This window comes from Colletes gigas, unplaced genomic scaffold (genome assembly GCF_013123115.1).
Source record: "Colletes gigas isolate AHSC1104 unplaced genomic scaffold, ASM1312311v1 Colletes_gigas_Sc00048, whole genome shotgun sequence".
In the NCBI taxonomy this organism is placed as follows: domain Eukaryota; kingdom Metazoa; phylum Arthropoda; class Insecta; order Hymenoptera; family Colletidae; genus Colletes; species Colletes gigas.
Window position 1 is genome coordinate 460,003 of NW_025106677.1, and position 20,554 is coordinate 480,556.

Consider the following 20,554-nt stretch of genomic DNA (forward strand, 5'->3'; position numbering starts at 1 on the left):
GATTTTTCTAGTGAAAAATTTTAATGCGCACCAGAAAATATTATTAAATTAAATATTAACTAAAAATATATAACAGCGATCAATCACATCGCTTATTTAAAATCTATGTATAGGTAATAAATTTACCATTGTACAATTATTTTGTAGAAAAATTTCTCAGATCCACACTTCCATTTCGTTACAGAAAAAATCAGTACATAGTCAATATCACAGGAATAGTTTACTTAATTTTAAAACATGATATTAAAAATCTACTGTTTGAATTTCTTTACATTAAATTCTAAAAAACAAAATATTAATTCTTTGCAATAATTCATATTTTTTACATAAATAATATATATGAAAATTATCGTAGTGATCCATTATTTAAAGTCGCATTAAATTTTTTTTAAAACACCTATCAGAGGAAATATATTGTATATGTCAATTGTAAAAATAGTAACATTTTGTAAAGAAATGACGTGCACATAAAAAGTTTTATGTACAAAATCTGATTTCTCATCAATTTTTTCAGTCACTGTTCTCTTTAGATTATTGCAGAACTAATTTTACAACTATTTTTAGTCACCTTAAATGAGGAGAGTGGGCAATGCTCGCATTCTGAATAATCGTCGCATTTGACTGTAAAATAAATGATAAAAAGTCGTAACAAGAAGTAAAACAATAAGACACAATAATAAATTTCTAGCTTTTGCACGGTTAGTTCTCCACTCAAAAAGTTCATGTCGATGAGTGAAAAGATTTCGGTATTGCAAAGGCAATTCGAATGTGCTGCGCAATGGATAAAGCGAACGATAAAAATCGTTTAACAATGCTCGAACAATTTCGTTTTCTGAACGGCGAAGAGGATCCATGTCATCGTTTAAACATATAAATTTTCTAAAATTTATTGAAATCGTTTCATTTATTTCTTAAATTAATAAAAATAATTAATACAAATTAATATGTTGACTTACTTTGGATCTCTGCGAATTTCATCTAAGAGTTGCACAGTTAGAGATACATTGCTCGTCAACATTTCGAATATCTCATTTTTTCCTGCTCTAATTATTTCATGTGGATAGAGCTTCTTTTCTCCGAACCTAGCTTCAATCTTGTTTGAAACTGATTCGCATTTTGCTATTAATTCTTTAGATACAATTGGCTATAAGACGAGTACCGGACACCATAATTTGATTTATACGTTATTTCACATTTAAGTATTAGTTACAAGAAAAATAAGCTAAATCCCATTGTTGAGGAGTGGAGGAAAGCGGTATAAACGTGAGGGCTCACACGAGTTGAAGTAGTAATGGACCACGGTCTTCTCTAATACAGGTCAGAACATAATAAATTTGGCAATAATGTCATCAGTCCTACGATCTACGGCTGCAATTAGCTATACCAAGTGATACTATGTGACATTCTAATAGCTGAGGTTGGATTATGGGGTGTAGTTTATGAGTGTAGTGTCGTAAGTGAACTCGGACTGAGCTGGCGGTCTGACGGTTTGACTAATCGGTCTGATGCTTTGATATATGTTATATGCGGTGTTGTTACATCGCATGTTTCTCCATGCCATAGTGCTTTCCCCCGCTGCTCAAAAATAGGATCTAGCTTATTTTGCTAATTATGCTGGTTACAATGAATAAAAACAATATTTACTCACAAGAGATGAATCCAAATATCTTTCTCCCTGCGGTGGATTCGATATTTCTGTAATTTTTACGTGATTTGAACAGTTTGTTATTGCATTTTCAAACTCTACAACTAGACTATAATCGAGAGGTAGTGGATATAATCTGGACAAAAGTGTCCTAATTTCTCTATCTGACCAAGTCCTGAAAATAATACTGGTATTAGTTTTAAATTCTTAATAATAGTAAATGATAAACGAAAAGTAAAAACTAATAAAAACTAGATTTCTGTTTCGTAAAATATTATACCCTGATTTATCCGTGTCAAATGTGTCGAATATTTCTTCAATTGGCACTTTCCGTTTTTCGCTTGCCAAAAAATAGTAATAAGAAAATGCAAACTGCATATCCTCAGAATTTCTAACTTTATGACTAGACGTTTTCTTAAATTCGTTTTCAAACTTTTTGTGCATGTCAGCGACGATCCATTTATCTATTAAATGAGGCATGTGAGCAGGTACCCTCCTACGTTCGAATCCATATGCCATGTTATATATTCTATTTACATACAACAAAGATTCCGCATATGTATCCAGCTGTCTAGTTCTAAGTTTCCATTGATCGGAATAATTGGGTTTATTATTAATCTTGACAGTACTGCTAACTTCTGGTAAATTTATATTGTCATCGTTTAAATAACGTTTAAGTTGAATACGTCTTTCGGTAAAATTTGAATTCTGAAATTTCATCTTACGCATCATTTTCGATAATATCGATTTTTGAGTAGATATAATTTGATTATGTTCACGTTCATTAAAAACCTTTTCAACGTGATTTATATACTTATCAGTGTTAAAATTATAAAATTTATTTACATCAGACTTCAAGTGTGTAGACTCATTTGGCAATATTTGTTGGGTAAATGCTTCTGTATTATTCCATGCAGATTTGCTTTTATTCTTTAATATATCTAAGAATTTCAATCCATAATAAGTATTTTCTTGAGTATCTTGTAAAAACTTTTGTGAATAATCTCCTTCTTCATCGAGTGCTTCGCTATCTGTAGGAACTGGTGTACTATCACAATCTCCTCCTACATAATTATTAATATTATTTCAGAGTCACTAAAATATTTTTGTTACCAAATTATCGGTACAAAATCTAAAGACAAAGACAAAAGGTAACAATTACCGTCAAATTCGCATAATGTTGTATTACAAGCAGGATCGCATGACCCATCACCCACCCAAGCCCAAGGACAGACATCGGAACAATCAGGAACCCACCATGCAAGATACACTTTCTGGCCACCTGCTTGAGTAATGAAATCTTCCGGCCATACCTCAGTTCCTAACATTACATCATCGTTAAAGTATAAAAATTTATCTGAAATTCCAGGAATTCTGTAGAAATAAAAATTAATATGTAAAAGTCAATAGACATAATCACTGATCTACATAAAACAGGCAAATTTTATATTACCTGTGAATATGACTTTCAATAGCAGGACTAGAAAATGTTGGTAAATCACTTTTATTTAAAAAAATGTCTTCGTGAGTAATAAGAGTAACTCTAGGATTATCCATATCTAACCAACTTGGTATTTGGCCATTGGTAACTATGTACACATGTCTAACCCATGGTGCATACATTTCTAAAGAACGTAACGAATATCGTAATTCATCTTTGTCGCTATATCTAGATGCTGCAGTGTTAATATCCATAATAGGAACATGTTCTTTTAGGTTTTTTAAAAAAATTGCATCAGAGCCATTAACCCATGTATATACAACATCTATTGGAACATGTTGACATAATTTTTTTTGAAAAGAGATACCTAATATATTATCGTTAAAAGAATGAAATACAGCTTCATACTTTTCTTTACTCCAAGTCACCCATATCTGGAAAAATATATTTAAATAAAGTTTAACAATTTTCACATACGTTAGATCGTTAAATCGTTTAAAACAAGCCTAATTAATATTCGTTTATGTTCAAGGTGTATTATCGTCAGAACATGTACAAAAAGTTATGAAAACGCTATTTAAAACATTTGTATATTTTTAATCGCGTCAACAAATTCTGTCAATTATAAAGATACATTTAAATAATTGATAGAGTAACGACTTAGTTTCAACGAGAAACAATGAAATACAGATTTTTAACGATTAACAAATACGATCTACAGAATCAAAACAATAGTGAAAAATCGTGGGTTTCCTAACCTCTCCGAAATGAATGATCCCGATAAATATACAAGTAAATGCCATTAATATCATAAGAAGCGAATATTTGTATGAGAGTAGATCGTAACATCGACGCTGTAATAATTTCCATGTGCTCATTATATTTATAAAGAGTCTACATGCGATTGGCATCGCTAAAATAGTCATACGAATCCATACACCACTGTTTACATGCGGCTGATTCCAATTAACTTCGACTACCGAAGTTACTCGTACCGGTATACAAACATATAAACAAAACTGGAAGCACTGAGTTAAACAGGAGGGTGCTATTGGGTGCAGTTACACCGTGTAGGGTGCAAAAAGGTACATCCGGTGTAAACGTTCACGCGCTGTAAGCGTTTGTTCATACATATAACCCTTCACTACAATGGTATGTTTTGATGCGTAAAAGCAGTTTGTGCGGCTCTATGGACTACCCTGAAAATGATTTTTCTGTTGTATTACTATATAATAATAAATATAATTTTGTGATCAGATAGCAAAATCTGATATGTCATGTTTTCAAAATTACTTCGATTTTTTAAATAAAAATATATACTTTGCTATATTTTTGTATTCTCTTTAAAAAAGTATCAGGGATCTAATGTCAAAAATTGAACAATTTATTATTATATTATAATAATATACTATAATAATATAATAATGTATTTTTTCGGCCCATTTTTCTGGGACTCTAGAGTCCCATTACCATTTTCGTGTCACTCACAACGTTACCAACAGATTTAGAAATAAACACAAGAGGAAGTGAGACAGAAAATAAAATTACATAAATTTTAGTATTTTTTAACGGAATGAAAGCTGTACAGTCTAGAATTGAGCATCAATCGATTAATTTCATTGGAATAACCAATCGATTAAGATTATTTAAAGATTAGGACGTAAGTACCTCATTGATAAGTACACCGCAAATCCTCTATTTTTTATTTTAAATTGTAATACATCATTTATTTACAAAATAACTCTGCAAAAACGTATTCGTGGCTCGAAATCGGTATTATCAGATCGTACATTGGGGCGAAGAACGTATGTGGAACTATAAGAAGAACGCAGCCATTAGCTCATATTATTTGCTGTGTAATTAATAGTTATATTAATTACATAGTAAATAATAATCCCCAGGTCTCACTGCGTGGAGGTTGCTGCGTAAGGAGACCCGCCCCAACCTCGCCTTAACCACCCTTCCTTTGGCGAGGAATTCGAATACCTATCTAAGAGAGAAGCTATCGAAAAGTTAGAAATAAGCTACAAAGTGAGAGTTCCTAAAAGAACTACTCAATCAAGAGATGAAAAACCTAACAAAATGTCGATGCATGTGAGATAATCTACCACGTGTTTTCTAGAAACGAAATTGGAATGTGCAACTGCACGTACGAACTCTGACTGATGAAGAGATAAAAAATCTAACAAAATGTTAATACATGTGAGATAATCCATCACATGTTTTCTAGAAACGAAACTGGAATGTGCAACTGCACGTATGGACCTTGCATATTAGAATACTAATATGTACCTTAATATTAATCAATCCCACTTAAATGTACGCACACGTTTCGGTAGTATTTAATAAAACGCCGGAGAACGCTTCTTTATCTTATAATCTATGTAATTTCGGACAGCTTCGGAGAATCGAGAAAGAGGGCATGCGTCAGTTTGCCTTTGTCGACTTTCCGAAACTCCACGAGCTCACGTAGGCGTATCTAGCATGTGTGCGTGTGCACCCGGCGGTGCTTTTCTGGCATCTCTGCCCCCGCCTTTATCACGAGGTAGGCGCACATAAGCAAAGTACCCATAATGAAAAAAAAATTTTGTAAAATTTATTTTACGGAAATACACGTTTTAAGACCTCCTGATCATATTTTAATTATTGAAAAAAAAGAAATTTTTTTTTATTCCCATGTATGAGCACACATATGTATATTATTAATACGATTGAATATAAATAGCTGAATGAATTTAAATGAAACTTTACATTTAAGTTTTATGTTCTCATTTCAAAGGCGTGTGGACGGATTCAAATACGTGAACACTAAACGTAACGATGTAATTATATTATTTAATATTTACTAACTATTTAACATAAAGAACATAAAACGTAAACGTAAAAGATCATAAACGTAAAACTGTGATTGCTCTCGACTAACGTTCGATACAGAGTGACGTTCCTGCAGTCAAAGTCGACCCTTCCTTATTCCTATCTTATAATAATGATCTAAACAAAACGCACGTTCGAGACACAGTCTCTAAAACGTATTTCAGCTTAAACCTAAACACCTCACTCGATACCTACTCTAGCTTAGACTAAACACTCCTATCGACGCAAACGATAACGGTTCTCCTAGCCACACACATACACTCCTTACAGATTATACCTCTTGTTTCATAGTTGTTCCGATATATAGACATAATGTATAAAAAATTTTTTAAATGTTTCATATAAATCTTAGGACGAATTAAATTTCATATAAAAAAAATTATATAAACTTTTTCTCTATCTTCTCTAGAAAAGAAAACATTAAATGAAATCTTATACATTACATGCTTACTTAAATCGCATTGAAAACGAATACCACAAATGTTTTAGAATAATGTGCAAAATGTGATTGCGATTTTCACTAAGACAAATTGAAAACTCGTTTCTAACAAGGAAAAGTTGGAATGGTACCAGGTTTTGGGTTAGGTTTTACTTTGAGATATTATTAAAGTTATTACAGGTACTTATTTTCAGAAATAGTACTATGTTCACCACTAATCAGCGTGGCGTGAGTGATGAGGTCTTTGTCTGCAAGTTCCGAACTTCTTCTGCTCTGCTGGTTCGAACCCTGCTTGAACTTTTTTTTTTTATTTTTTCAATCATACTTTAAGCGTACACTAAATATGACATTATATTTTTGTCTGACCTTCGAATATTTTTTTTTAAAGTTAAATTTAACCGATTACATTTAACATATGTTATTTTCAATGTACGAAGTACATGAATCTGGATGGTACTTTTCATAAAAACAGTCAAAACATAAAAATTTCAAGCACCACGTACATTTACTGAAAGTTTTTTTTTTTTTTTTTTTTTTTTTTTTTTTTATTTATTTGTTTAAAGTCGCATCAACCGCTAAGGGTTATTAGCGACTCGGAGAATACATTTTTAGAGTTTGTTGTACAATTTGGTAATTTTGAGGTACTGTAATAGATTTTGGGTCGATGTGTTGTCCTTCAGATTATCCTTTAGGGTTGGTTTTATGTTGAGCCGTTGCCTGATTGGAATATATTTTCTGCAGTGGATGATGATGTGTTCTATTGTTAGGAGGTCTTTGCATGTTTCGCATATTGGTGGGCCTGTTTTTTGGAGGAGGTGTTGATGGGTCAGTTTGGTGTGGCCTATAATGATTCGTGATACTCTCACTTGGTCTGGTCTGGGTAATTTCCAGGTAATGGATTTTTCATAGAAGTCATTTTTGATTAATTTTGTACGGGATTTGGTTGATGTGCTCCACTCTTTGTTCCAACAGTTTTTACTTTTTTCTTTGAGAATGGAGAGTAACGTTTCCAGGTGAGTGCCATTGTCGTGGTGGTTGGGGGTGGATGAGTTGGCTGCTTCTTTAGCTGCACGGTCCGCTTTTTCGTTGCCGGTTATGTCAATGTGGGAAGGAATCCATATTACTGTTATTGAGTTGTTCTTCTGGCTCGATCTGGTGTAGGCTTCTTGACATTCTTGGATGACAGGGTTGCTTGTCCATAGTTTTTGTGTTGCTGAGATGGCGCTTGTGGAGTCACAGAAAATTGCAAAATTTGTATTTTGGTCGGTTAAAGTTGATTTGATGGCGTGTTTAATTGCTTGAAGTTCGCATAGGAAGATAGGTGTTTTGTGATGGAGTTTAACTTTTTCGGTTGACTGGTTCCTGACAATTGCGTATCCGGATCCGAATGGTGTCTTGGACCCGTCTGTGTATATATGCACGTGGTTTGCGAGTCCCGCTTCCAATTCTTGGAACATAGCCTTTAGCATGATTGGATCAGATTTCTTTTGACTGTAGTTCAGTAGAGAGGTGTTAGTGCTAATTCTTGGAAAGGTCCACGGAGGGATGCTGGGGATGGATCTGCTCGATGTGAGCTGGATTTCCATGCCAAGCTCCTTCAGATAATTACTGATTCTGTAGCAGAGTGGATGGGGTGTTCTTTTCCTTTGTTGCAAGTAGTTTAGGTTGTTTTTTCTGAATACATTATGGAAGACTGGGTTCTGTGGGTGGGAGGCAATTCTGACTGCAAATTTGATACTTAGGTATTTTCTTCTAATTCGTAATGGAGGTTCTGAAGCTTCACTAAGGATGCCGTTGATCGGGCTAGTGCGGAAGGCGCCCACTGTTATTCTGAGAGCATTGTTGTGTACAGGGTCTAATTTCTTTACTATGTTGGTGTTGGCTGAGTTGTATATGATTGATCCATAGTCCAGTTTTGATCTCACTATTGCCTTATACGTTAGGAGTAGGGTTTTGAGGTCGGCTCCCCAGTTATTTGCAGCTATTGTTCTAAGTATGTTTAGTCGTTGGTAGCTATCAGTTTTGAGTTTATTAATATGAGGTGTCCATGTTAACTGAGAGTCAAATGTTAATCCTAATAGTTTGATAGAGGATGTTTCCTTGATTATCAAATTATCGAGAGTTAGTTTTATGTTCGCATATTGTTTCTTTCTGCTGAAGGTAATTATTTTAGACTTGGTGGAAGAAAATTTGAACCCTGACGTGAGTGACCATTTCTGCAATTTATCTAGTGCTTCTTGTAGTTGGGTCTGGGTAGTATGAAGGTTCCTTCCTTTGCATACTAGGGTTAAGTCGTCAGCAAATAAAAGTCCTTTGACCGGGACTGGTATGTTGTCCAGTATGTCATTTATAGCGATTAGGAATAGCGAAACACTTAAGACGGAGCCTTGAGGTACTCCGTTTTCTAGAATTTTTGTAGTGGATAGGACGTTGTTGGCTCTAACTTGGATAGTTCTTATAGATAGAAAGTTACTGATAAAATTAAGGATGTTTCCACAAAGGCCAAAATTCTGGAGAATTCTTCGGATTCGGTTTCTCCAGACCATGTCATACGCTTTTTCTATATCTAAGCAAACAGCTGTTGCATACTGGTTATTAGCAAACGCGTCGCATACATTCATTTCCAGGTTTATTAGGTGGTCATATGTGGAGTGAAATTGTCGAAAGCCACTTTGTTGTTTAGCGATGAGGTGCCTTGATTCTAAGTACCATCGGAGTCTATAGTTTATAATTTTTTCCATTAATTTACACATTGTGTTTGTTAGAGCAATCGGTCGATAACTGTTGGGGTCCGTTGGAGTTTTGCCTGGTTTCAAGACTGGGATGACAACCGCTTCTCTCCATTTGGTTGGGAAGATGTTGTGGGACCAAATGCAGTTGAATATTGCAAGTATGTAGTTAAGCGCCTCTTGTGGAAGATGGGTAAGGAAGATGTTGGGTATTCCATCGGGTCCGGGACTAGTATTCGAGCATTTGTTTAGGAAGTATAGCAGTTCATCAAATTGGATAGGAGAATTTAGGTTGGAGGAGTAAGGTGTTTCTTGGACTATGATTGGAGGCTTCGACGCGTTAGAATCAGTTTTCTGTTTGTAGATCTGAAACTGTTTTGAATAGTTGCAGTCACTGGAGTTTTTCTGGAAAGTCGTTACCAGGATTTCGGATATTTCGTTTGGGTCGGTGGAGATAGAGTTGTCTTCCTTATTTAAGGCTGGCATTGAGGAGTGTTGGTTTGAACCTTTGATAGCTCTTATCTTTTTCCAAATTGCTGAGGGAGGGGTATGTGGATTAAGAGTTGAGGTATAGTTTATCCATGATCGTCTCTTACTGTCCTTTGTGATCTTACGGGATACGACTCGGTATTTCTTGAAGTTGATAAGGTTTTCTGCGGTTTTGTGTTTTTTGTACCGGTTGAAAGCATGTTTGCAGTCTTTCACAGCTTGTGAGCATTCTTCATTCCACCATGGATTATATTTGATGTTGGCGTTGGTGTTGTTTTTTGTCTTCGGGATGGCTGCACTGGCTGCTGCGATGATGGCTTCTGAGAAGTGTTCGAGTGCTAAGTTCAAGTTTGTTGGATTTATTTCTATGAGCAGGCAAGATGAGTCCAATATGACTTTCCGAAACATATCCCAATCAGCTTTCTGAAATTTCCATCTTGGGGCTTTATTAGTTTCAGTGATTCGGTTTAGTTTGCATGTCACCATTATAGGGAAGTGGTCACTGTCGTATAGGTCTTGTACTGTGTTCCATGTAATGTCTTGAGTGATTGTTGGACTGCATAGGGATAGGTCAATTGAACTGAACCGACCGGATGCCGAACAGAAGTGAGTGGGTTCGTTAGTGTTTAGTAAGCTGAGGTTTGCTGAGTTTATTATTTTTTCCATGGAATTTCCTCGCGAATCGGTCTTATGAGATCCCCAGAGGATATTGTGGCTATTAAAGTCGCCAAGTATAATGAAAGGTTTTGGAATTTGGTTTATTAGATGAGTGAGTTCGGATTCATCTAAGTGATGGCTGTTCGGTAGGTATATGTATATTGCATATGTACAGATCTTTAGGGCATGTTACTTTAGTGATGATAACTTCTAGATTGGATGTGACTGTTATTTCTTGGCTGTGGATGTTATTTCTGACAAAGGTGGCGACTCCTCCACTTGCGTGGGCAGTGTTGCGATTTTTGAAATATGTTTTATAGTTTTTGATTTTACCTGAATTATGGTTTTTGAAGTTAGTTTCTTGTAGGCAGATTATTTGTGGCTGAAATTCTTCGACTAGTAGTTGGAGGTGCTCGAGTCGGCTGTAGAAACCATTCAAGTTCCATTGGATAATTTGTAGTGACATAATGGATGTTTGGTTGGTGTCTTGGGTTTATAGGGGTTTTGGATCTGGGGAGGATGAGTTCCCCTCTTTCGAGAGGATGGTTTGTAGTGAGATTGCTGTTGCTAATTCTGTTTCTAGTTTTTTGATTAATCGGTGTAGTCTGTTTTTCATTCTTTGGTCTTGCATTAGGGGGTAGATTAGGTAAAGCATATGTATTAATGCTTTCTTGTCAGAAGTGTAGTCGTTCGCGATAATGTTTGGGTTTTCTGTGCCGATAGCATTTTCCAGGAAACTTTTCAGTTGAGAATAGTTAAGGATAAGATGGTTTGAGGGGTCATCCAGAGCTGTTTTTGCTGGTTTTAGAATGTCGTCTATTTGTTCGATGATTCTTGTTAGTGATTGGCTGCGTTTGGGTTTCTTTTTCATAGTGGTGGGTGCAGGTTTATCGTTTGAATTAGAGTCGTTAACACGTGGTCTTACGGGTGTTGAGATGGGCTTGTTTGTTGTCTGTTGGTCTTCTTCTGAGGTGTCTGATAGTGGTCTCTTTTTTAATTGAGCTTGAGGGTTTGCAATGGCAAGTATTTGGTTATTGTCTGCGCTGGAGTTAGCCGTAGTGGGGTTGGCTGGAATGTTGACATTGGGATCTTTTCCTGTCTCGCTGATTTCGGTTGTGGTTGGATTTTCGTTTGTGTAGTCTATGTTATATTGTGAGTTATTGACGCTTGACGTTGGTTCCGTATCGTTTAGTGTTAGGTTATTTCTCGTTTCCTTGTTGGCTGATGTGTTTGATATTGGTGTCTCGGTTTGAGTATTGCATTGGTTTGCAATATGCCCTTCTTGTTTGCACAAAAAACAGGTAACTTTGTCAGTAGATACAAAAATTCTGTATTGTGTGTCGTCGTACGTGATTAGAAACGATTCGGGGAGTTTATGGACATCATCTGGGTTTATATAAATTTGTCTTCTGAAGCTCATTATGTGGGAAAGACCGGGGTCTTGTAGTCCCGCTCTGAGGAAGGATAGTTTCGAGGTCAGTTTGATGTTATGGATTGTTAGTACTTTTTCGATGTAGTCATGTGGTATGGTAGGAGAAACGTTGGACAAAATAATTCGTTGTGATGGATTTATTAGGGGTCTGATTGGGGTGGATGTATTGTTGATGGGCAGTGATTTGAAATTGGAAACGAGGGCTTTTGTTGTTGCTTTACTATCGAGGTAAACACAGATTCTGTTGTTTGATATGCGGGAGATAAATCGTATGGCGTTGGGTCCAGTGATTTTTGCTACAGCTTGTGCATATTCTTTGATAGTAGTTCCGTCTATGACGTCGATTATTACTGCCTGATCCTTGGTTGGAAAAACACTGCTTACCGTGGCTGATGCATACGATTTTGTAGGCTGAACTGTTGTATTGGTTTGGGTATGGCTCGTTATATTTTCAAATTCCATGACTTCCATGACGGGTCTTCTGTATTTAGAAGGCTCACCGATAGCACTAACGTTGTTGTGTGGTGCTCCGCGCACCGACACGGCACAGTAGACTGAATTATAAACACAGGAACTTGCGAGCGATTGTCAACACGTCTGATCGGTTTGACTGCCCGAGAACGAATCGAGAAAGTTTTGTTTTCACAGAAATTACAAAATTTTGTATTTAACTCTGATAGAAAGGCCGCTTCATTTACATTGATAAAATGTGAACGATTTTCGGATAGTCGTACCTTGTAGCTCGTACTTTTTACCTTATACTTCAGGTAAAAAGGCATATAGCTGGGAAAAACAGTTTTATGACATTACCTGCTAACTTATGTTACTGTTCTACAATGAAACGCTATGTTTTGTACCTTTAAAAATATTCGACTATGTGCTTTTAAAATTTAAGATACAACCCATACTTTGTATTAAACTGGCAAACGGGATCACTTTTCCTTTGTTTCTAGTTAGTTCTATTTAGTTCGTCATAACCAATTGATACGGTTATTTCAAAACAATCGAGGAAAATCATTATTAATTAATTTCTGCAATTATTAATTCTACTGTTTTGTTTATGTTATAAAAGTAAGAACTCTTCTTATTGAAAAATACCACAGCGTGCACAATACTGGTAAAGAGTGGAATCTCATTTTAATTTATTAATTTTCAATCTTAAAGTATTTTGATTTTCAAAAATCGTATTAATAATATACATATGTGTGCTCATACATGGGAATAAAAAAAAATGTCTTTTTTTTCAGTAATTAAAATATGATCAGGAAGACTTAAAACGTGTATTTCCGTAAAATAAATTTTACAAAATTTTTTTTTCATTATGGGTACTTTGCTTATGTGCGCCTACATAGGTCGGAAAGTAAAAATGCCTGGGCAGTCGAGAATCTCGGCTCGAGAATCCAAATCGTATGCCGTTGACGGGAGGTCGGATTTCAGTTGTTAAGAGCGAGAAGGCAAATGTGAGCCTTTCTCTCTCGACTCCCACGAAGCGGTCCGAAATTACTTCGGGCAGCTTCGGAGAAACGAGAAAGAGGGCATGCGTCAGTTTGCCTTTGTCGTCTTTCCGAAACTCCACGAGCTCACGTACGCGTATCTAGCATGTGTGAGTGTGCACCCGACGGTGCTTTTCTGGCATCACTGGCTACGCGGAAGTTACACATGTTTATAACATAAGAGATAATTTGATCGAGCATTTTAAAGAACTTGTGTGACTTAACGTTTGTTTGTATTCCTCTAGTGGTGGGAGTTGGCGTCGTTGTTACATTAAATGCCAAATGCACCAAGGAAGATAAGGAACATTCGACTCTCCTTTTATTCGCGCGATGCATTTATGTTTATGTCATAGTATCTAACCTTTCGTAAACTGTCGGCCCTCCGCACTGGTGGTCGTGATAGCAAATCAAATTTTTAATAGGTGTTATTGAAAAGAAAAAAATGGCAAAATGTTTCTATTTGGGATACCTTGTAATATTTGTTATTATAAATTTAGGTAAGACGATACAAAATTTTTGAAAATCACAGAATCCTATATGGAAACAGAGATCCCGTAAATTTCAATAAAAACTTTTATCGCTCCTAGAGGAGGTACATTTTGTTCTTTGTTACAGAAATAGATCGTTCAGCTCATTTTTCTTACTTATAATCTAAGCTAGTATGAATTAAAAAAAAAATTTGATTTGTCATTTATTATCATATTTTGTGATCGTCCGTATACGCGGGCAAATTATTCATTATATAAATCCCGAAATCGGAAGAGTGCAATGAGATTCGATAAACGTAAAATGAAACTGTGTTTTCAGTGACTGCAGAGCGAATAAAAGATATGATTTATATGTCGTTTGAAGGAGTTTCTGCCTGTTTCCGTAGACATAATGGAACACATCAGTTTGGATGTTCTTGTAAGATGACAGACACTATATTTATTAATAGTTATTACAATTCTCTATGGAAAATTAACAGCTTACATGAATTATTAAATCTAAATTATACATGATACATAATATATTTGTTATAAGAATCCTTATAAATTATATCTTATTTTTACAGCAAGTAGGTCAGGAAGCGTTGGTGTTATTCATTTCATCGAAGAAGAAGACAATATCAGTTGGATCGAACATAATGCTACTGCTGGACCATATACAGTAGTCATTCCATTTTCTATGTTTACTAGACCTATGCTACTCCGATTACGGAATACAAATAATATAAATGGAGTTTTATTAGCAAAAAATGTCAGTCATGTACGCCTTGATCATTATTCTCCGGAAGATACTTGTCCGAACAGATATTCAGGATACACAAGGTGTAACGATGTTAATCCATGGAATCCATTTGGATCCTTTTTGCTTATGGAAGATTGGCCCTTTCCAATGTTTTTCATAGAGGTCAGAATTCAATTTTTTTTTGTCATACTATTTGCTATCTACGACAAAATGATAGTTTACAACGTAAAATATAATCCGTTTAACGATTATACGTACCATATAATCAAATCAGTAATCATTACAAATGTGCGAAAATCCGAAAATGTCAGGAACTCGATCATTGGGATAATTCTCAAAAGATTCAGGATTCCCGACAAATCGTTTAATTACTAAACTAAAATTGTGAACATTGTGGAGAATCCTGACCTTCTGATATAATTGTGATATAAGGTAACACGTTATTTGAAGTCGCATTTTAAATAACGTTGTTTCAAAAGTGTACTTTTACCAATCAATTACAAAAGTAACGATAAAATAATGAATTTCCACCCAAGAGAGCTGCATTTGTAACTTATAGAAATTAGAACAAAATACAAGCTGTTTATTATTAATTTCAGAACCAAACGTTGATAGAAGCCATAAAGTCTTGTTTCCAAAAACACAATGCGCAAAATTTAGATACTCAACACTCGCGACCATTGTGCGCGCTAGAAATGAAGTCATTCATGTTTGCCGCAATTAATTCTGAATCTTGCATTAAGCGCAGCGATTCTAAAGTAAACTTCAATCCAATGCAATTTTGCGATCCTTTGGGAGATAGAAACATACATTGGCCTTTAACTCCGATAAATAAAGACAAAAATTCCATTACATTAGTAACAGCCAGATTGGATGCTTCGTCTTTATTCGATGGATTATCACCCGGAGCGGGTAACATAGTAACAGGATTAGTAACTCTACTTGCCACTGCCTATTATTTGAATCTCTTGTTTAAAAACGTTACAATACCGGACAGTACGTATGATAGTACATTTGACATAATGTAATACGTATACATTTGTAAATACTTTCTAATTATTACCTACGTCTTTCTTTCTTTTTCCAGACACAAACGTGGTTTTCTCATTATTAAATGGCGAAGCTTTTGATTACATAGGATCTAGTAGATTAGTGTATGATTTAAAAGAAGGTAATTTCAACGCACTGGGCGGAGTGAACTTAAAATTTGACGATATTAAATGTGTCATCGAATTTGGTCAGCTAAATAAAGGAAATTTATATTTTCACTCCAACAATGGAAAGAACAATAAAATGATAAATAAACTGCAGAAAGCACTGAATGCATCTGTTCTGGAAGGTAGCGTTCCACCTGCATCGATACAAAGTTTCTTAAAACAAAATCCTGATTTAACGGCCGTCGTTATAAGTAATCATGGTTACCAATTTGAAAATAAATTCTACAACAGTATATTGGACGATGCAGAAGGCCTTCATTTTAACAGGTATTGTTCTACCCATTCGTTTTACGCGCGAAACAGATTTATTTACGACGTTATAGATGAACGTGTATGCTCTTTTCAGAAGCGACCCAAGTGATCTTGCAGCACCTTTAGCAAATATAGCAATTAACGTTGCCAAGTTTCTTTATGAAAACGTGACTGGCAAACTGCCACCATCCGCGGATGAATCCCTTCAATCTGACGTCAAAGATCACATCTCTGAAATGTTAATCTGTTATCTGGAAAGTCCCAATTGCAATTTGTTCCGTTCTGCTTCATCGCCAGGTGTTAAATTAACCAATCAAGTTCTGCCATTATATGTCGGTGTAAACAGAGTACCAAATACTGCCACGACATTGACTGGTCAGCTTCTCGCTTATTTGACTAGGAAGGAATTGCCAGACATGAACGACACCGCATGTTATAAGAACCATCTTGTTTGGATGGCAGCTGGTAACAATTTTACTGGTTTGTGCATTAATTCCACTGTGAATTTTAGCACGGCTATGAGTCCAGCATTTATCATCGATGGTAAGTGTATCCTGTATATTATTACTAATAATCATACGAATGAAATTAAAGGGATTCAGACATTACAAAATATGAATCCGTAATCGGATACGTTATAAACACGCATGATTTGTACCAAAAATAAGGTATTGTGTGAGAATTAAAAGCGCTAGAAAATACAATATAGTCCTAACTGATAGACAATTCTTGGATAATTCTTTTGAATGATTATGGATGATCAAAATTTAAAGAAAAGACGTTACATTTGCACTTAAATAAAAACGTTCTTTGGTAATTATTTCAAACTTTGGTAATTATGCAGAAAAGTATAAATGAAAATATTCAGAACGTCGACGTTGACAATATATCACAAGGTCATTGAAATCGATGAAGCGCTGCCTTTTTCTGCATAATTAACTCCTTAACCAAGTGTGTTCAGTTGTCTTTTTTGGATTTGTTTGTCAGCTATATAAAATTGCGGTTTTTATTTATCACAATGTTGTATCTAGCATATAGCTGGAAGGAAAACATATATCGTTATCCCTGAAATTGTTACGTTAAACAAACATCGTTTCTCAATGCAGTCAAACTCGGGCAAGAACGTTAAGGGGTTAACCAGTTTTTAATTTGAATATTTTAACGTTTCGAATAGGGTATGATATGAAGTCAGGAAAATACTCTACATGGACAGAATCTGTATGGGAAACATTAAGCGTAAGAATGTTCCTAAAGCCATCAGCAGCTACAGAGCGATTCAGTATGATTCTAGGTAGCTTGGTAGCTGGCTTAGCATTCTTTTTTGTATGGTTTATTAATTCCCGAGCTGATATATTGTTCAATTCAAGGTACAGTGACAATTTAAAAAAGAATAGTTGTCTAGGACCGTTTCAAATTTATTATCAATTTACGAATTAAAGTGATTATTCCAGAAGAGGAACAAACTGCTAGGGACACGCTGCGGACCACATATCAATGACCAGGTTGGATCATCGAAATGATAAAAATATCCCAATAACTAGCCTTTGAATCTATGTGTGGTACGCCCTCGGACAATTTTTATATCTGAATGTTAAAGTGTATTCTGATACCACCATCGTTTTATTCCAGCGTTATCGCGAAGTTACGATAACTAATTTAATTAAATTTTTGCACCTGCTATTAGTACGTCGAGAACATGTGCGTTTGCTTGATCCTTCGCGTTGCTTTTCCCGACTCTGTTGTTGATTATACTTTGACGTAAATACATTTTTGTAAATGGATCATTTGTATTCGATAATAAAACGTGAAATTTTTTTTTTAATTCCACGAAAAGTCGATACTGAGATTGTTGCGCGTGTATCGCAATAATAAGCAGGGTATATATTATCTAAAACTGTTCGTTACACATTTGATTTTTGTTAGAGTCATTATGTATACAATTGTAAACGTGCGCATTTTATTTACACGGTGCAAATAATCGACGAAGCACTATGAAAGATCATTTAATTCTATGTCATTCACTTTTTCACGAACATTAGTATTATATATGTTATACAATATATTTAATTCGTATTTGAATGCATCGTGAATAATTTGTGATGTGTCTATTGAAATCTAATAGCTAATAAGTTTAGTAATCAGTCTTGTATTTCTTTATTTATTTCATCTTTGTATTATAATTTAATCGATGTAAGCGCAGGATATTTAATTCGTTCAGACGATCCTTGCTTATACTACCCAAAAGTACATAGTTAATTGAATTGTATTGAATAGTTGAGTAAAGAAAGTAACAATGTATATGTAATTTAAGAAAAAGTTTTGTTACCCGTTGCAAAACGTTAAGCAATTCATTTGATAAAAACATTTTCGATTACAATAAAATTTTGTCAAAGAAAAGTAAGTCCATTATTAAGGAACTTATCTGAAATGTATATTACACTGTTGTATATTTATTATCATTTTACTTTCTTCGATCGTACTTTAGAAACTTCAAGATACTTTGCGTGAAGATTGATGCAAACACAAAAATTACGAATGATACCATACAAACATTCTAGGCAAAAGAAATTTGTATCTCTAACAGAGATACTAATCCTGAATCCTTTTATTCTTAATCAAAATCTAGATTTTTTTTTATAAATAATTACCTATGATTACTTGCAATTACACACTTTGTTAAGAGACATATACGATGCGATGGGCGACGTAATTGTTTGGTGTTTTGTCAAATATACGAATTACGTGGTCTTATTAATGATAATAAAATATTTTATACTTTAAGTTTAAATACAATTTACTATAGCCTCCCAAGTGACTTATTCTTTTTGTAGTAAATGATATTACGAATAATTAAATCTCTTTCGACAGAAATGTTTTTGATTAGAAAAGGGGACCTGAAATTAGGTAAACCTTACGTTGGCAGCTCCAATGACTGTGACATATGTTGTCAAGGTCATCCTTCTGAGTAACAGCCAAGAGGTTTTAGCCGTCGTTCGTTTTTTATTCAAAAGTTATTAGCATATAAAAATAAACATAATTTACAAGATAACTTATTTATTTAAATAAAACGATTATATTAAATTATATTTTATTAAAAATGGGTGTCGGTATTAGTTAGTGTAGTCTTTAGGAGGGGGTCTGCAAAACGAATTTAATATGATTTATTTTATGCTCCGCAGAGCTCATGGAACGAAATTCCATATTCTTGTTTTTTGTTCTCGGTAATTTTGATATACTAATAACTTTTTAATAAAAAACGAGAAGTGGCTATAACTTTTTCGACGATGCTCAAGAGTGTGACCTTCATAAACTGTGTGAACGTCAAGGTCACATTGAGTATACGTATACGCAGATACTAGTATAATATGTACTAATAATACATTTTTAAAACCTTCTGAAGGTCATTCAAGAAGGTAACTTTGACAACATATGTCAAGATCAAGGTCATTGCAGCTGCCTCCCCTAAACGTAAGGTTTATCTGAAATTATATTTTAAGGTTACAATAAAAATCGGAAAGACACATTGCAAGCGTGATGGCATTTATTATCAATAAACAACTTATAACAGGACCTTGATGTACACGAGAGAAGTATTCAAGTTGTTTACTTATGCTTCCTTTTTAGTATGTACGTAAGTATGTAATACGTTTAGTTTACGACTTAAAATTTCACTTAAGTTAGGAATGGACCTTTGAAAGTCCTTTAATTTTATATTAGCGCATATACATATACACGTGTGCGTCTTGGAATATCAAATTGTACAATATTTGTCAATATATACGTGAACATTTTCGTAAACTATAGAATGAACTCTTGGCAAGATGGAATACATGTCACAACACATGGAACAAAATATGCTGCTTAGAAACTTTTGTATAATTCACAAACATTAAAAACATTTCAATGAGACAAAGAAATTTAACGAAATACAGGAAAATGAAAATTAATAGAATGTGAAACTAACTTAGCTCGTAAAAAGAAGAATCAAAGAAAAGTAGAACCTGAAGTTTGGGTGAATATATTCGCAAATATAAAACGAAATTACATTTTTTTTTGCATCACAATCAGAGAAACGATGTTTAAATTCTCATAAATTGTTTCTCAAGAATACAATAGATTTGTGTGGAAAGTGTACATAAGTATGTATAACGTGAATTGTCACATAAGTTTGTCAACAGAATATTTTCTCGAGTTACACTGTCGCAGTAAAGAAACCAACGATACAACGTAAAGAACAGCATGAAATGATCAAATATAATATTAATGTGATTTTCAATACCACCGACTATAAAAGTATATGGATAATTAAACATAACGTTTCAACAATTTCAAAGACTGAAAATGTTGGACTCGATCTCGTACCAAAACTAACTCTCGTTACTGTCTTATTTTTTTTTTTTTTGGTCCATTCCTATCTCCTTAAATATTTTTGACAGAGCTTGCACGTCAATCGCTAATGAGCAGTAACATTAGTGATTTTATTTGAAGATCCGTTCTCGTACATGTACTCGATTGCACCTGGAAGGACGAAAATGTTCATACTTCAGACCCTTTTTTTTTGACATTAAGATTTTAAATATCGCGATACTTTCAAATTTGTATCTTTCGTTATAACGAACAAAAAATTTGCCACTACGTCGTAATACTTTATTGATG

General features: G+C 34.5%; 3 protein-coding genes across 9 annotated transcripts in view; 1 reads left to right on the forward strand and 2 right to left on the reverse strand.

The window, feature by feature from the left end:
• Window positions 1–488: 488 nt before the first annotated feature.
• On the reverse strand, window positions 489–3,997 carry LOC122403286 (N-acetylglucosamine-1-phosphotransferase subunits alpha/beta). 2 transcript variants are annotated; one of them, XM_043406727.1, is made up of 8 exons: window positions 3,845–3,916; window positions 3,099–3,520; window positions 2,808–3,019; window positions 2,492–2,709; window positions 1,926–2,353; window positions 1,649–1,820; window positions 957–1,144; window positions 489–879 (listed from the first exon to the last, which is right to left on the reverse strand). In XM_043406727.1, exons 1-8 carry the CDS (start codon window positions 3,896–3,898, stop codon window positions 570–572), a joined length of 2,004 nt encoding a protein of 667 aa, XP_043262662.1. In that variant the 5' UTR covers window positions 3,899–3,916; the 3' UTR covers window positions 489–569. The 2 variants fall into 2 exon arrangements, with proteins under 2 accessions (XP_043262662.1, XP_043262661.1); XM_043406726.1 differs by having other exon boundaries at window positions 1,926–2,709; window positions 3,845–3,997.
• A 9,368-nt stretch (window positions 3,998–13,365) lies between these two features.
• LOC122403256 (nicastrin) lies at window positions 13,366–18,562 on the forward strand. Of its 2 annotated transcripts, none has more exons than XM_043406666.1 (8): window positions 13,366–13,696; window positions 14,007–14,105; window positions 14,254–14,591; window positions 15,029–15,425; window positions 15,517–15,913; window positions 15,993–16,441; window positions 17,073–17,265; window positions 17,338–18,562. In XM_043406666.1, the coding sequence occupies exons 1-8, from the start codon at window positions 13,642–13,644 to the stop codon at window positions 17,366–17,368; spliced, it is 1,959 nt and encodes a 652-aa protein (XP_043262601.1). In that variant the 5' UTR covers window positions 13,366–13,641; the 3' UTR covers window positions 17,369–18,562. The 2 variants fall into 2 exon arrangements, with proteins under 2 accessions (XP_043262601.1, XP_043262602.1); XM_043406667.1 differs by having other exon boundaries at window positions 13,367–13,696; window positions 17,350–18,562.
• An 871-nt stretch (window positions 18,563–19,433) lies between these two features.
• Window positions 19,434–20,554, reverse strand: part of LOC122403258 (homeobox protein PKNOX2-like) — a 36,591-nt gene continuing 35,470 nt past the window's right edge. For all 5 annotated transcript variants that reach the window (XM_043406673.1, XM_043406671.1, XM_043406668.1 and 2 more), the window contains one exon: window positions 19,434–20,416. The gene's annotated coding sequence lies outside the window, so the exon portion shown is untranslated. The remainder of the gene's footprint in view (window positions 20,417–20,554) is intronic.